Genomic DNA, 17,679 nt, shown 5'->3' on the forward strand with positions numbered 1-17,679 from the left:
TGCAGACTAAAGCTAATATTGACAATGAAATCAGACATTACCTGTTCCCATTTGAGATAAGCACTTAAACAGGCCAGCATCTCATTGCTTGCACTCTTCCTTACAACTAATTGCATAGCTTTGTTAATTGCACCTTGGAAGACAAATATGTCAGACCATACATTTGTGATAAATAAAATCAATTTTTCTGAGTCTGGATAGTCTAAGGAAAAAAAGAAATAATTTAGTAAATTTTTAACATTTTAAAACACAAAAATGAATATATTCCGGCATTAAAAGCTAGTACATTCAGCAAGGTAACTAGGAAAAAAGGCACAGAAGTCACATCAGAACTGAAGCCTAAGGAATACTGGCACATCTCAGTCCTGAGACTAAATAAGAAGAAAAGATCCAATAAAAAGACCAAACAAGAAACACCAGCAGAACCCCAACAAACCTTAAGCCACCTCCCCCATTGTAATTTCACTCCCTCTCCCTTCATCTTTCTTACTTCACTAAGGAGAGTGGTCTTAGAGCATTGAAATTGGATTCTTTTAGGATTCAATTAGACTGGAAGATGAACTCCAACAACCTACCTAATACATTCCCGTCACAAATAAGCACTCTGATCACTGGGCCAAACTAGAATTAGTCAAAAAAAAAAAAAAATCTACAATGCTTGCTAATACCTTGCACCCATACACCTGTGAAATTATATGTAATTATATATATGGATATATATATATATAAAGCTTGCAAAGAACTTTCACATAATTCAAATCTGATATTCCTCAGCAGTTTTCCCAGACTTTGTCAGAGAAATTGCATATTATGCAAGTTGTATGTGAGCATATATGAATGTTGCATGCTACTATTTATACTTCCATAGATGTAAAAATTTGTGCTACTCCATATAATTGAAGAATCCTCATTCAATAAAGTAATTCAGAGCAAGTATCAGACAACTATCAGTTGACAGGACAGTTCCAGACCATCAACAGGAAGCCAAAAGACCCTTCTGAATACCAAAGCTAAGAGCTCCAAGGCAAAATACTAAGATAAAACACGAATGTGTAGATTGTAAGCAATAACAAATACATTGGAATAAGTAAAAAAGCAGATACTACTTCCATGCATGAAATGCTATACTGGAATGCATATGCCTGAAACACTATACAAAAAACAAGCTGAATTCACTTTCCACTTCAGCATAACATCTACATTTTTTGAAAGATCTTAAGTACTAGAAAACATATCAAAATATATCAAATTAAGAAGCTTTAATGAACATAAAGGATATACACTTCAATGAGGTGTTTTGGATGGAACTTCTACTCTGAAGCTGCTCATTATGTGAAGAATTCAGTTTTTTCTATCAGGACAGCTGGTGAACTAGAATTACTGGCAACTAGAATTGCCTGCCCAGGAATTTGAAACACTTATAAAATTCACTCAATGATGAGTAAAGAGTTCAAGGAGAATAAAAAAAAATTAAAAAAAGAAAAAAGGGAGGGAACAGAGGAGAGGTGAAAGGAAAATTAACCAGAAAGGTTACATTTTATTTACAGTCACTTAAGGCATAAAACCACAGAACAATGACAATAGAAACTTATGCAATTCAATGTATAGAAGATAAAATCATCCAATAAAAGCCTGCATTAAGCTATTAAAGTTTGGATCTTAGAAAGGAAAAAGAAAGGAAAAAAGGGGAAATATTTAATATTTGCAAGAGTCCACAAAAAGAAAACACAGTCAGATACTGCAAAACAAAAAGCTTAATTATTATTTTAGATGCAGATATATCTGACAAGTAATAGTTTCTAACATGGTGCAGTATTAAAACTATTAACATAAAAGAAGTAAAAGTAGAATTATAACAGACTGAAGGATAGAAAAACAGAGGGGAAACCAGGAATTTGAAAAAGAACTCAAAGAAAAATATTACACCCCCTCAAAAAATGGGAATTAAGAACAAAATGAAATCACAAACCTTTTTAAGATTAAAACAAAAAAAAAAAAAGACAGGAATGTTATATGAAACATAGCAAGTAATTGAAACAATCTCAAGCTTTAGCACTCTGCTTGTCAGTGCTCTTGAATTTTATTTTAATGTTAAACACAGATACCAGTATACTATTTTCAAACTCAGTGAGTTTTAATCTTCCAAAACTAAGATTCTTAACTTTGCAATAGTACATATGTGTTAACTTTGTTCCTGTGACCAAAAGGCAGGGGAGTAAAGGAAGGGAACGAAAACTGAAAAAACTTCTCAACAAAGCAAGAATTTGGACAACAGAAACTAAAAATATTTTAAGGAGGACATATAATAAAAATATCCTGGTTTTGATCAAGGTATTGTCCAGCTCCTCACACTGTGTTAAATACCTGGTTTTAAATCACACTTACTTTATGAATCAATACCTACTCAATTAAAATAAGAAAATACTAATAGGCTAAAAGGACGAAATTCAGAGAAATCACATTATCATTTTGGAGATGGTGGGGAAGTGAAAGCACAAAGTGTCCTAAATTAAATATTTCCTTGGAAAAATAAGTAGACTACTAAGAGCCCAGGTCACCATAAAACTACAGTACAGACATGGTGGAACTATGAGAAGGAGAATTTCTTCTAGAACAGTCTATATTTCTGCGTTTCAGAAAAAAATTCTGGAAAACAAGCCTTGAAGAGGAAAACAACCCTTGAACAGGATTTCTGTTTTGTTTTTACAAACATAATAATTCTGACACACTGCAGCAAAGACACACAGCACATTTACAATATAAGGCCACTAAACCACACTATACCTTCTTTAAGTAGACTATAGCAGAAAAGGCGGGCTCTTTCCAAATCTCCCAACTGTCGACAAATTCCTGCATAGAGTCGACACAAAGCCTGACTGAAATTATAATTTGGGGCATTCTTCTGAGCCTTCAGCTTATTGAGAATAACACGCAGCAAGGACTCTGCTAAATGCTTTAAGACACAAAATATATTGTTATACTGGTACATACTGAAGAATACTTGACAACATTGTAGTCGTATAACAAGTAAAAAGAACTATTATCTTATTTGCAAAAATACTGTTTGCATATATATAAAATGCAGGAAAGTAAATCAGAGGCAACCAATGAAAGAAAAAAAGAGGGAGGAGCAGGCAACTTCCCAGAATAAGTATGCGATAAACAAATGAAGAACAGGGCTACTACTGTTTTAATATAATTTGTTTGGTTATGTGACTAACAACAATCTTCCTCAAAGAACAAGGAGAATAATGACAAGTAGAAGGACGAGGAGAGGAATAATGACAGGTAGAGTAACCCAAATAACCTAATCAGAGCAAAGGTAAGCACCCTGACTTAGCTACTTCCAAAGATGCCACAGAAGGACAAACAGCCCACTGTTCAGGTGTGACGTTACTAGGTAAGCTAAGAGCAGTCCTTCTCCAGACCACTATACACACTTCAGGAGATGGGGAGGAGATGTTGCTGCCTATAGTAACATAGAACTTAATATGAGATGCTGGAAAAAGAACATTGGGTTTGTGCAGAGTGTGCATGACTTATTATGGGATGCTTAGAGGAAGACCTCAAAGTGGGGAGTGGAATGAGAGGTTTAGGAGCCAGGTGCTGGAGAGCACACAGTTCAGACTGGGCATCTGTGAACAACAGGGATTCCGAGTGTTAACTTTGGGAGGAACCAGAAGATCTAAGCCAGCCACCTGAAAGACCACAAGTCTGAGGCCCAGACACAAGTCCAGACCAGCTGCTGGAGGAATATGTATATACTTCCGTGTCTCTAAGTTTGTCAGTGCATGAGAAGTGAGAAGAATATCAGTCACCTACTGAATATACTGAGTGCCTAATGTTAGCTGCTGGGGGAATCCATATTATCTGTATATATATGAATGTATTTTCCTCTACCAGGATTTCAACCTGACTAACCAGACAAGGGAATAAGAGTACGTGTGTACTGTGTGCATGTCTCTCTACTAGGAGTATGTACTCTGTCTTGCTACTGATTGGACCTGAAAGCCTAAAGCTACAAGCCTTGCTTCTATGAAGTTAACAGACTTGACAACTCCTAACAAAGAGGCCTGAGATCTTGGTAGCAACTTCTGAGGAGAACTTAATTATGTACCAGGACTGTAACAGGACAAAATGCTGTCATGTACTAGTTGGTGAATTGCTCTGCTGTAAACTACAAATTATCTATGAGAAAGACGGCAACTGAAGCAAAATTTTTCAGCACTGATGCTAAGGAAGTTCTGAGAAACAAAATAAGGGAAGAATTTTCCAATAAAATTAAATTTGATAACCTGATGTAGAATAGTAAAGGTAAACATAGAACTAAATTATATACCAGTATATACATTAAAGTTTATTTTTTTGAATTAAAAAAAAAAATAGAGTAATTTTGGAGAAACTCCTACAACTCTTAATACTGTCCACTTCAAAAAATGCTGCAAAGATAAAGTGGTTTATGCATACATCAGAAAAGCATATGTATTTATAACTGCAGTTTTGCATCTTGGACACCACTGAAAAGTAATTTCTTGTGCAGTTCTGTATTTTCTTATGTTATAAAAATTTAGGTTTCTAATAACCTTTCAAGACTACACTTTGGCACAGGACATTGCCACAACAATTGAGAATTCAAATACTACAAACTTAGACTCTTTCCATCTGCACAGAAGTGATTATTAAACAACAAAATTTAAAATTATGCTACTTACCTTGTTTTTTATACCAAATTCATAGACAACTTCTCTCTCTTCATCTCTCATTACTGGAATCTTTGAGATATTACCAACATACACATGACCTTTGATAACTGGTAACAAGTCAAAACAGGATTCAGCAACTTTCTTTAATGCCAAAGAAACTTTCTGGCAGTCAGAATCCTTCTTTACTGGTAGTGATTCTTCTAAATTGGAACACTGTGATGAATCACTGATTTCATAGGTTATACCATGGAAAGCCTCCTGCATTTCAGAGATGGTTTTTTTAGTATTTCTGACAGCAATAACATCACTGGGCTCCATCCTTGGCGGTTCACTCTCCAGTCTCAGTCTTTTGGCACTTCTTGGCATAGATACCTGCAGTAGTGTCCTTTTTCCAAGATTATTTGAAAAGAATTGCTGATTTTGCACATCTTTGTCTTCGTCTTTGCCACTATCAGATTTCAAATTGCTCCCAGCTTTAACAAAAGCAGTTGATGTAGATGCAAATGCTTTGAATCCACCTACTTGAGACGCAGGTCCTGGCAAACTTTGGCTGTCTGAAAAAGTACATCGGTTAAGCTGAATATTGCCTTTCAGAATGTTTAGTGTCCTTGCCCTTGCAGAAAGCTCTGGATACATAGTGTCCAATATTTTCACAGAGTTCTCCTGAGGGGCACCTGGACCAGCACTAACTGCTGCAAAGAGAGGAAATCTTCCTGGAACAAGAAGTGCATGCTTTGGAATGGAAGTACAAAATTTCAAAGGTGAGGAGCGAATCCTTCTACCTACTGCCATTTCTGAGGGCGAGGGAGGAGAAAATAAAATAGCAGATTTTACTGCTGGAGTATCTGTTAATGGGGACATGAGAGGAAGAACAGGAGTTCTGCATAGTGGGGACATCAGGTCATCAAGAGGGGAAAGCAGAGAGAATTGACCTGTAGAAGACATTACCGGGGACACAGTACAGGCAATTTTTGGAGGAGTAGCGATCAGAGGCAGTAGCAAGGGTGGGAGAGGAGGACCTATCTCTTCCCTGATTTTATTTATCATCTCAGATGAGAATTTTTTTGCCACAGAAGTATTAGCATTTCCAAGAACTGGCTGAGTAACTTTAAGAGTCTTTGTTTTTCTTTTACCTTGAACCAATTTCTTTGATAGCTTGGTATGCATTACTTGGGCAGTTGTTTTGGTAGAAACAGTCAAGATTTCAGATAGTTCTTGCTCTTTACACTTCCACTTATTGCTCTTCTTGAGAGCACAAGACTCTGATTCCACCATATGTAACTTCTCAAATACTGTCTTTTGTGGTTCAGAAAGCTGACCAACTGTTTGACAACTGCACCTTACATCAGAGAGGGTTGGATTTGGAAGATAATTGAGTAAAATTTTTTTTGTACCACTATCTATGGTAACATCAGTGCTGCTTTCTCCTGTATTGCAAGCAGTTTGATTATTATAATTATATTCTTCAAACACTGAGACCCCCATATCAACACTGTGTGATAAACCTTGTTTCCCATTTGACTGAAGTTTAGCAAAATCATTTTCTTCTAAGAAATTGCCAAGTGCTAACATTCTTGCATTTAATTTACTGGTTTTTACAGTCAGCCTGCAATTTTCTGAGAATCTGCTTAACATCTTGCATAGTGGTAACCTATTTTTTGAAGCATTTGGCGTCACGGGGCTTTCTTCTGATGTTCCAGATTTTAATAGACTTTCCTCATTGTGACTGATGCATCCAGCTATGTTAGACTCCATGAGTTCATTAGCACTCTCAGTATTTTCAGAGGTTAGTAATATACATTCTGTTTTCCAAGAGGCTGAGTCTTCAGGATAACTCTCCCCAGTCACACTTGACCACTCATTTGCAGTATCTCCAGAGTTGTTTGGTTCACAGTGTGTATTCATACCCACGACAGTGTCTGCTTTTAGGTGACTAACTGGGAAAGTACTTCCTGGGTGCATCATTGAATGAAGCTCACACACTTGGTAATCAGCATCAACAATTGCACCAGTTTCCAGAGCACCCAATGCAATTCTGCTGGAAGCTCTCAGTTTGTTTCTAAACATTGGAACGCATTCAGAACACTTCACATATTTCACTTTTTGTATAGAACAGTCCTTTTCTTCAGAGTCATTGCTCTGCTCTGGCATATCAAAATCACTTTTACAATTTACTATGGCATTTTTCCCAGAACCCACAAAACTGTTCAGTTCTTTACTTTCTCTCCCACCTGTTAGTGAGTAAGTTCTAGAAGGACCTGTTCTAACCTTCCATGTAGAAGTCCTGCATCCTGATTCTTGACAATCAAACTTTCCGAGAAAAGCATTCTTATAAGGGTTTGCATATATGATCTGTGATTTAACAGATGCTTGAGATTCTTTATCTACTGGCTGCTCCTTATCTGAAGTTTTCTCTTCATTTTTGTGTACATATTCTCTCTCAGGGCAACCTGGTTCTTTGCCCATGTTGACTTGTTCAGTAGACAGAATCTCAGCATCCTCTTCTAAATTATCTGAAGAACAGTTAAATGTACTACTCATAATGGAATTTGTATGTCCCTTGTTTTCCCAAGTACAGGAAAAAGCAGCCTTTCCTGCTACGTTAGTTTCAAGGAAACCAACAACTTTCTGAAGACTGAAATTTAGATCAGGAGATCTTGTGGATTCCAAGCCAATTCCCACTTGCATAGGAGAATTGGTTTCTTCATTATTTATACAGCATTTCTCCAAGTCCTTTTGAGTAGAAAAAGCCAAGCCACTTCTATATTCCATTTCTGAAGTAGGATGGCAAATGATCTCTGAAATATCATTTTTCTTCACAACATTCTTTTCCTGCTTCAGTGAACTGAAGCAAGTCTCAGTCACCAATTCCTTGCTTTGTTTATTTAATTTCCCTTCTATTTCATCACATTTAAAATTTTCAGTTATCAAGAGCTGAGTCAGAGGTTTTGCACACTGTTCCTCAGAAATAGGATTACTTTCTATTAAGACAGATTCAATTGTATCCCCTCTTGCTAACAACTCACTGATTTCCCCTCCACAATCTTCTGGATTAACTCTGACTTCAGTCTCTAGAGATTCAAACAGTCTAAAGTTTTGAGATTTGGACTGCCCACATTCTAATGTCTTACATAAGTTTTCAGATTGTTTTATTTCACCTTTCACTTCTGTAAAATCGAACGCAGAAGATTCACACTTAGCTACACTGCTTTCTGCACCAATAATGCATGCTGTCTTTGATAGTGAAAGTACATTTTCTAAGTTTGACTTCCTTTGAGATAAATTACCACCATCTTCCTCGTGATGTGGTTTGCTTTGTAAACCTACCACCTCCTTTATATCTACTAGTTTTACATTTTCTGCACTATGGAGTAGCTCTGACAATTCAGCTATTTCTAGAACACTTCCTCTGTGAAATTTCATAGGTAGTTCAGGAGCTGGAGCTCTGGTTATATTTATGTCTTCGGTTTTGAGGAGTTCATCATTTGGAAAGACTGACAAAATTCTGATTCCTTCAGTAGCAGATACAGGTAAATAATGCCTAGAGACTTTAACAGTCTCTGGTTCACATTCTCTGTTCACTTTGTCTTTTGTGTGCATATGTTGTTTCTCCAGAATCTCTTCACTGTCATATTTTATTTCAGAGCACTGAGAGTGTGCAGAGATCTCAACAGCTCCAGTTCTATTAGTTAATTTGACTACATTTTTTGATTTATTTTCTATCAACTCATCAGATTTTTCCTCAGCATCTTCTCTTTGAAGCACAATGCATTGCTTAGATAGGAAATGAGAAACACTCTGCAGAACAGATGCTTCCCTGGAAGCTTCTCTCTGTGCTACTAATTTATTTCTCTCTACATTCACTAATTCATCACATTTTTCATGTGTACCCTCATTATCAACAGCTCTAATTAAGGTTACATTCTCCTCTGTTTGCTCTACCACACTACATTTTTCTACCTGTTTCTGAGACTTGAAACTTTGAAACATAAAATCTGCTGAAGAATCTCCCTCTTCACTGTTCATGTCCTCACCATCTCCTTTCCGTTCTTCCATGTCTTCCGATTTGTGTGCTGTTGCTCCAGTTAGTTTTCTGTTCTCAGTTTCCACATCCCCAGAATTCTCCTCCAAACAATTTTTGTTAGTTATCATGCTTGTCGTTAGAGTAGCACCTTCAACTTGCTCTCTTTCAGCATCTCTTTCCTTCCTTGACGTCTTAGGACTCATATGAATATTCTTTTCATTCCAACTCAGATTAAGTGAGATTTCTGCATCAAAACCATGCTCACATGATTTGCACTGTCTGTTAAACTCATCACCAGGGCTGATTACATTACAACTCAGAGGCTGAACTTGGTCTTCTTGTAAAATATCCTCCAGTGCAAAAGTACTGCAATCATCTTCTTCATCACTGGAACCTGTGTCTTCTCCCAAGAACATATCCTTCAACCAAAAAAAAGCAAAGTTAATAATCTGAACCCTAGAATCAGTTTTAGGACCTACTTTTTTAAACAAGTACACTTAATGCCCTGACATGCAATGGTGTTGAGAGATTAAGGCTGGTCAACAAAATTACAACTCTCTCCACCATTGCTCCTCATACTGAATGAAAGTACCTCTGCAAAAATAGGAGACTTCTTTATCTACCTACTTGCATTCTAAAATTACCAGAAATGAGCATTTGAGCAGGATCTAACTTTCAAGCTCTGGAATTTTGCTATGAAAGCCAAGCTTACATTGAACACAAATTGGGACTTAAGGTCTGCACCACTGGGAAATTATGACAGCAATTGAGACATAGGTGACTGTATATTGGTTTTGGCTAGGATAGTTAGTTTTCTTCACAGAAAGGGGGGTATGTTTTGGATTTGTGCTGAAAATGGTGTTAATAACATAGAAATGTTTTCATTATTGTTGAGTGGTGCTTGCACAGCATCAAGGGCTTTTCTGCTTCTCCTACTGCCACACTGGTGAGAGCACTAGGGGGATGCACAGGAAGTTGGGAGGAGACACAGTTTGGACAGCTGACCCCAACAGACCAAAGAGACATCCCATCCCATTATGCCATCATGCTGAGCATATAAAGAGAGGGAAAGAAGGAAGGGTGGACATTTGGTCTGATGATATTTATCTTCCCAAGTCACCACTATGCATGATGGAGCTCTGTTGACCTGCCTGCTCATGTGAAAGAGTGAATGAATTCCTTGTTCTGCTTTGCTTGCATGCGCAGCTTTTCCTATTAAACTGTCTTTATCTCAACCCACACGTTTCCTCGCTTTTACTCTTCCGATTCTCCCCAGCATCCTGCTGGTGGAGAAGTCAGAAGCAGTTGCGTGGCACTTCATTTCTGACTGGGTTTCAATCATAACACATACACTTCTGAACATTAGGTTTTTGCTCCCTTCCACAGGCAGTATGCTACAAGGTTAAAGAAGTATCCATATAGATCTAAGCACACAGAGACCTTTTCAGTGCATGAGTAAGTAACACTGATATACAAAAAAAAAAAAAAATCATTACTTCTTTAGTACCTTTAGCAATTTTAAGACCAAGTTAAGTGCCAAGTCAGATGCATCCTGAAACTCACCTGGGTAGTCAGTGGTGAAAGCTGTATCGGAGAAAGTAGAGCAGGAAGAGGTCTGGCCCAATTCAATATATCCATCACATTTCCACCTGGGTCTCTCCACTCCTGACTGGAGAAGCCTGAAGCGCTGTGCTCCCTGCCTGTCTGTATTATCACATCTACATTTTTATCCTTACTACTGTGAAGTTGTTCTTCAGTAGTCCTGTTCACAGCACAATCATCTCCAAAAGGCTCAGTACTTGTTTGAATTACCATCGCTGTTCCAGAATTTTGCTTTACAGCACTTTCCCCTGAAGAACACCAAGGTAGTGTTTTGCCATCACTCTTCCTGATCTTTTGGTGGATTTGTATGGTGTCTAAGACAGAAAAATATCATTAAGAATTTTTGCCCTCCCATTTTTGTTTACAGAGATAAAATACATTAGTAATAAAAATGTAATACCATATTTTCAAGTGACGTTTCTGTAGAAGATCTTAGTCACTTTCAGAAATGCTTTCCCTATTTTTTAATGAAAACAGCATGTGCAAAGAGCTTTTCCCCAAACTGCCTGACTTGGATCATTAAAACATTCCCAATTTGTCTCATCAGGAAGGGTCCTTCTTGGTAGGATTGAAGGTCCATATGTTTTATCTCAGTCTTTGCCCAGTAACTCACAGTCATAAAAAGCAGAACAACCGTGCACAGACATTCCCCACCCAGGCTGTAATTCTCAGCTTAAAGCAACCTGCACGTTTGAGCCAGCAGCTGTGCTTCCAAGCAAGTTACAATTATACCCTGCCATAAATACAACAAGGAAGCTCTTAGCTACATTTCTAGTTTATGATTTAATATGCATATGCTTTTGAATTGTTTGTTCTTTAAATTTAAATATTGAGTCTAATCACACAAGATTTTGCTTTAATGGTATAATTTAGTCAGTTCTGAAGCCCTAATTAAAAAAAAAGCACCACAACATATCCTATGCACAAAGTTGTTGGAACAACTAAGATACAGAGCAGTTGAGAACGCTTTAAAGATGTCAACTATACAGTTTTACATTTATTCTAACAAGAAGAAAGCATGTCCAAATACTCTGTGTGATTCTTTGCAATACTTTTGTTACTTTTCAAATCACAGTTTTTACTATTACACAGTAACTCATTTATTATGCAGACAAAACATATTCATCCAGGAAAGTCTAAAGACAAATAATTTAAATTTATTATAATTATGCTAAATACTTCCAAAAGGGAAAAGATAGCCCAGTTTCCTGAAATTTAAATTCTATGATTTTAGAAAATGAAAATTTTACCTCCAACAAGACAGTAGAAATCAACAATTCCCAAACCCCAGTGTATCATATGGAGGTAAAATCTACTCTGTAGTATTTGCAATTCTTATATGACATTGTATGTGTGATCTTGTTTATAGTATTCAAAAACACTACTAGACACCAAATCAGCAGTATTAAAGCAAGAGATCAAGCCTATTCTGCATACATATGAGTACACCATCTGCAGTGAACCACCTGAATTTTGTGACTAAATTTTTCCTTAGAAAAGCTAGTTTAGATTTAAGAGAAACTGCTGTCAAACAATTTACCTGCACAGGCAGGGTGAGGGGTTTTTTATGACAGTTTCGTGTACCATAAGCTGCAAAACTCTGAAAGTTTACTCAGAATCTTTGTTTAGAAACTTTGTCCAGCCCCTGAACACACACTCTCACACCCCTGCTTGATGTGGGAACTCAGCACATCACTCCGGATGTCCAGAGTTACCAAGAGAACCCTTGGGGAGGCTCGGAGATCCTAGAATGTTGCCAAAAGTACCTGGTGGCTTGACTTTGACCCTTCGAGGGATGTGCCACCTGTTTGAGGACATGAGAGTCATTTGGGAATGAATGGTGTAAGAATGATGTGTTTACAGAATGAAAGATAGATGTTAGGGTTTTGGTACAGGGGGGTTATGGAGACAAGATGGAGGGAGCAGGGTGTGTCTTGTCCTTCTTTCTTCTTCTTGTCATCCATTTTCTGTGGTAATGTTGGCACTTTGGGATTGGTCAATGGTGCAGGTGCACTTGTTAATATGGGTGAAAAGTATTGGGAAATAAAGGTAAATATGATGTATGTAGTTTTTAGTATAAAAAGAGATGACTGCCCAGTGGGAGGTCCGAGTGCCCTTGGCTGCCTTGCTGGTCAGACCTCTGTCGGGCAGAAAGAAAATTCTCTAGATAAGAAATAATAAACAATCTGAAGACTGAAAATCTGAAGAGTCCAGACTTATCCTTTGAAGTGCGGGCTGTCCCAGAGCCATCCTACGTGTGTCTGGGCAGAGACAAACACTGGGACCAGACAGCTTGACACTGCCGGACTTCCATGATCTTCGAGAAAGAAGATTGTACATGTCTGGAACTCCTCCTGGAGGAGGTACTGGGGTGTTTACTGGAAAAATGAGGGTTATAAAAACCCCAAATTTTGATGCTTATGCAGGTCTCCACCTCTGACGGACTCCTACTGTGTATCACAATCACAGACCACAATCACCCACACATCATTGGAGCCACAGGTGGTGGTTATCTTTGTCTTTTCTCCTCTATCTTTTTTTTCTAGTTTTCCTCTTTAGGGTGATCACACACTTCAGAATAGCTATATACTCCTTTCCAACCCACTTTACAGTGTTTTCCATGTACAGTTTCAAAGCAGTTCTAAAAAATTTGTTGTTATACCAATTATTTACTGGTTTTCTACTTTAATCCACCCCAAGGGATCCTTTAGCAACAAATCTGATTGCCCTGCATCAAAGGCAAGTCACAACACCATTCCACAGTAGAAATAACAGCACGTGCACAAAATGGTTTTGAGTATAGGATGTACTAATTTAACTGGCACAACTTGCATTCTGTTGGGGGAAAAAAAAATCATGTGCTTCATTACTGCTATCTGTGTTAATCCACTACTAGAACTTGCACAGATATTCATTCCTAAAGCAACATCAATGGTAGTATTATATTTAAAAACATTAATTTAACTTGATAGGTCAAAATAGCCTCCTCAGCGATCAAAAACTTTTAAGCACATTCTGATACGTCAGCACCACTAAAGGAGTTAATCAGAAAAACTGATCAATAACCCTATTTCAAAGATCTATCTCAAGTCACTTCATGCATCAAGTCCATGAAAAAATCTCAACTACTGCACTGGACACCAGGAGGAGGGAGAAACCGATCAACCTGAAGGGCCCTAGCACATCATTTTCACCGAAGATAAGAAAGCTCTGCCATTCCCTTTACATTTTATAAGTATTACAACAATCCATTGTTTTATAAAGCCATTTACAAGCCACAGTCACATAGAGCTTCTAGGATGTTCTAAATTTTCTCAGGACAAACCTACATTCATTTTACAATTTGAGTTCCAATCCAAGGCAAAAGGAGCTCTTTGACAAATAGAAACAAAGAAAATAAGGAAAATTCAGAAGTTGGTTGTCTCTTACATTTTTTTCATGTCTTTTTGTGCCAACCATTTCAAAGCTCAGAATTTACCCTGCACTGAAGCAGGCAGCAACACAGTTAAAGATTCTGCCCCTATAAGGACTCCATTTAGAAAATTAGGAAGTTTACTTTTCACAGTGAACTAGACCATAGTACTGACTTATTAGGAACTTTACATCCTATCTATACTCTCAAAATCAGTCATGCACCTACATCAAGTCCAAGAATATTGATACGTATAATTCATTTAAATATTTCCCCTGAACAATGGATCGAAGACATAATTTCTGAATAACTAAGAAATTCTCCAAACTTCTCTACTCATCCCTTTCCAACCCAGTCACTAATAACTGCATTTCTTTGGCAATGAGATACCTTTCTTACAGTTACCCATTTAACCATAGGAAGAGTTGCCATAGCAATTTTTAAAGATTCAACATATGTAACTTTCTTCATTTGAAGTGTCAACTCTGGCACCTTGGTCTGAACCTCAGGTCCAGCAAAAGCCTTATGAATACCGAGCCCATCTCATTGGAAGGATCCTTGCAAAGATCATACTTCAAAGACAAATTTTACTCTATCCAGGGAATCGCACTTCTGTTCATTAGGTGACTCAATGAAATGATAAAGTTTTCTTCTGAAATCTATAACCTGGAATCTAGTTCATGTAGCTTTGAACCCTTACACTGCTGCCTTCTCTCACTTCTGAGAGATTAAGATTATTCTGATTTGAAAATACCATCAAAAGCTATCACGTACTACTTGAAATATCTTCTTCATGCAAAGTGGAGAAAGAAGCAGAGATTAAATAAGTGATCCAATGCTAAAATTGATTGCCTTGGTACTAAACAAACTATATTTTACAACTCAAAACTTTAGTCTTGATTGGGTACATTGCAAGGCAATTCACTGTTGCAAGTTGTCCTCTCCTCACTCCAAGCAACAAAGCAACTTTTTGAAACGAGTCTTGTGGTTTTTTCGTCTCAAGAAGGACCAGATTAAGATGTGGTATTTTATAAAAATAAATAATCTGGCCAAAGAATCTCATCTGATTTACAGCAAAACCTCATCAGCAGAGTGATTGCAGATGCCTGGCAGAAGAAACTGCACACTTCTCAAGAACAGCGGTGTTTCTCTGAGAAAAAAATTCCTCCACTCAAATTTTTAATGCCCTGACAATGAGGCAGAATTTTTCAACCTGTATCCAATTATGTGAATTTCAGGATGCTTCATACACTAAATATTCTTTGAAGCTACAGGCAATATTCTGTTTTCTGAGACAGTAAATCTGATATTAAAGCAGACAACTCAAGTGCACTCCTTTCCATCTCTGCATTTACGATCTACATGCAGTTTCTGCCCTATCCTGTATCCCCAAACAAAAAGATGAGCAGATAAAATGGGTATAGCTCCATAGTAAGCCAACTTTAGCTCAGAACCCAGTTACAGAATACCTCTTGAAGAAGCTTGACTCCTCCCAGACAGGGTCTTTACTTTTCTTCAGTTCATCTCACCATTGCAGATGAACAGAGCATGTTAGAGAACCCAACTTACCAAAATATTCAGCACCCAGCTGCAAGATTCTTCAAATGCTTCATTAAATGTTTATTCACAATGTAGGTGATTTTATGTCCCAACTATATGAGATAAAGTTTTTCAAAGACTAAAATACTATCAATGTCTTATTAACCCTAGATTATGGCCCAAGGTTACTGGACTGATGGTCAGATGCATGTATTGTCAACTTTATTACTGGCAGATTTGTAACAGTACTACCAAATGCTTTTAAAATAAGTTTGGCAAACCTCCATTATCCTATGAGGCTTTCACAACAGCAAATTTGGAAAGCCTCATGAGTCTTCCAACTTTCATATATGAACACATTCTTCAAGAAAACCATTCAAAGTAGTATCAACCTTAGCAGAACAGAGAAGACACTCATCCATAATGCAAAGCTTTGGGTATTGTACAGCACATTTGAATATACTAAGAAATGTTAGAAGATGTACACTTCTGAAAGGCTAGATCCAGGCAGCAGATGAACTGACATTCTCTGGAAAAGATACTACCATCAAGCTGATCTGCTCTCTAGGTTGAAACTATTATAATATGGGCAAACTCATTAAGATCCTTTTTTTCCTAGAAGACTGCACCCATAAACATAAGCACTTTGTTATTATGAATTCAAGGTAAAGGCCAGTTTCATAAGAGGCTGAATAACGATATAGCTGTTCTAGGCTTGATGAGGGGAAAAAAAACCAAACCAGTAACAGGAAAAAAGACTTATTTCTACAAAATCTAACCATTCCAACAAAAGCATGGTCTAAGCTTAGAATTTTCTCCATACTGAAGTGGGAAGAAAGAAGGACTGGCTAGAAGAGACTCTTAGAGATAACTGCTTCCTTCTATGAAAGTACTGTCGTCTCCTTGAGAAGATATGAATAGGAAAGATGGAACACAGTTTCTGAAATCTAAAGTTCGTCTTTTGGTGGATGGCAAAGGGATTACTCTGGAACCTGATACCCCTAAAATCACATATATTTTAAACTCTTCAGTTTCTTGTGCTTGTTCTTGTCACTTGATTGATCCTTGATCAAGACATTAAGTTCAGAATTGCAGGGCACAAGTGTCCAGCTCAGTTTTGGAGCTGAAGCCATGCATTTGCTGCATTAAACTCAAGGAAGTAAGGCTGACTAACAGGTTTATGAGCTGGTCCTTATATTTTGGCACCTCTTAAGTGGATTCCACTGGAACACATCTGAAGGCAGATTCACTATGATCTACACTAGTAGCACATTTTCAGACTTAACAGGGTCTTTGAAAAGTTTATCTTCAAAGCTCTTAATGCTGCTGGGTACCAATCCCAGGCAGTATCTCTACACCTTTAGTTACAGAAAAATCAAAGTAGTAAAGAAACTGAAAAAACTAATAAAGCTTAATAAAAACATTCCAGAGATGCAACACAGAAATTAATGCAGTTTCAAGGCATCTATTACTCTTCAGTGCAGAAAGAAAATATCTGCTATGTAAAGTTAAGGCAGTTAAAGTTTGCTGTGAATATGCATGTGGATAACTACTCAGATTATTTTTTATCATTATCTAAATATCACATTACAAAGAAGAAAATGGAGTTAACAGCTTCTTAAACCTTATAATTCAACTATGTTACCACATATTTGTTTCAGACTACAAGAGCCCATATGCACCATCATTCACATTATATACTACAGAGTTGATTACAATATAATAATAATGTTTTAACCATGAGATGAGTTTTGACTACTTACAAACTTACTTGACTACTTACAAACATTACTTACAAAGTAAAAGAATTTGATTTCTTGACTGCAACAGCAAATTACAACAGCTTTTTATCAGAAGATGGTTCAAGTTTACTTACCCATTCAAATTAATATTTGTATTATTTTCAGATAATTCAGATTCTAATCACACATGTAATTGACCAGACAAAGATCAAGGAAAGTATTTAAGTCTTTCAAAAGAGTGTTATGCAGTTACTACCCAACTGGAACCTACTCTCTGTAACAGTTAGTCTTCTTTTGTTCAATCATTCCTTATCCCAAATAGAAGCTGAAAGAAAATACCAACATTGTCTTTTGGTCAGAAAAGGAGAGAGTATGAAGAAAATTTCAAGACTTTGCATGCCATTGTACCTAAGACAGGATCATTTTTCTTATTCTCTCTTTCTCCTTTTGCACTGCCAATGCACATCCGGAGTTGTTCTAATAAGAACATCGCTCTTCCTGTTAAAATAAATAAACAAAAAATCTATTTATTTTAAATAAATTGATAGAATTGAACTAAGAATTTGTGTTTATTTTACTTAGAACACAGACATGCCTACAAAATACCTACAAAAATTAAAACAAGGCACAAGCTTCAGTGAAAGAGAAATGCTAGAT

At 37.0% G+C, this 17,679-nt stretch overlaps 1 protein-coding gene across 1 annotated transcript in view; it reads right to left on the bottom strand.

The window, feature by feature from the left end:
• The window catches only part of ICE1 (interactor of little elongation complex ELL subunit 1), a 39,967-nt gene that overhangs the window by 8,167 nt on the left and 14,121 nt on the right, over positions 1-17,679 (bottom strand). The window contains exons 11-15 of the mRNA XM_054273595.1: positions 17,431-17,520; positions 10,291-10,643; positions 4,713-9,146; positions 2,785-2,953; positions 42-202 (exon numbers count right to left, since the gene is read on the bottom strand). Of these exons, the coding sequence (XP_054129570.1) occupies positions 42-202; positions 2,785-2,953; positions 4,713-9,146; positions 10,291-10,643; positions 17,431-17,520 (5,207 nt within the window). The remainder of the gene's footprint in view (positions 1-41; positions 203-2,784; positions 2,954-4,712; positions 9,147-10,290; positions 10,644-17,430; positions 17,521-17,679) is intronic.

This window comes from Melozone crissalis, unplaced genomic scaffold, assembly GCF_028551555.1.
Source record: "Melozone crissalis strain CALT ecotype California unplaced genomic scaffold, PUWL_Pcris_2 ptg000016l_1, whole genome shotgun sequence".
Lineage (NCBI taxonomy): Eukaryota > Metazoa > Chordata > Aves > Passeriformes > Passerellidae > Melozone > Melozone crissalis.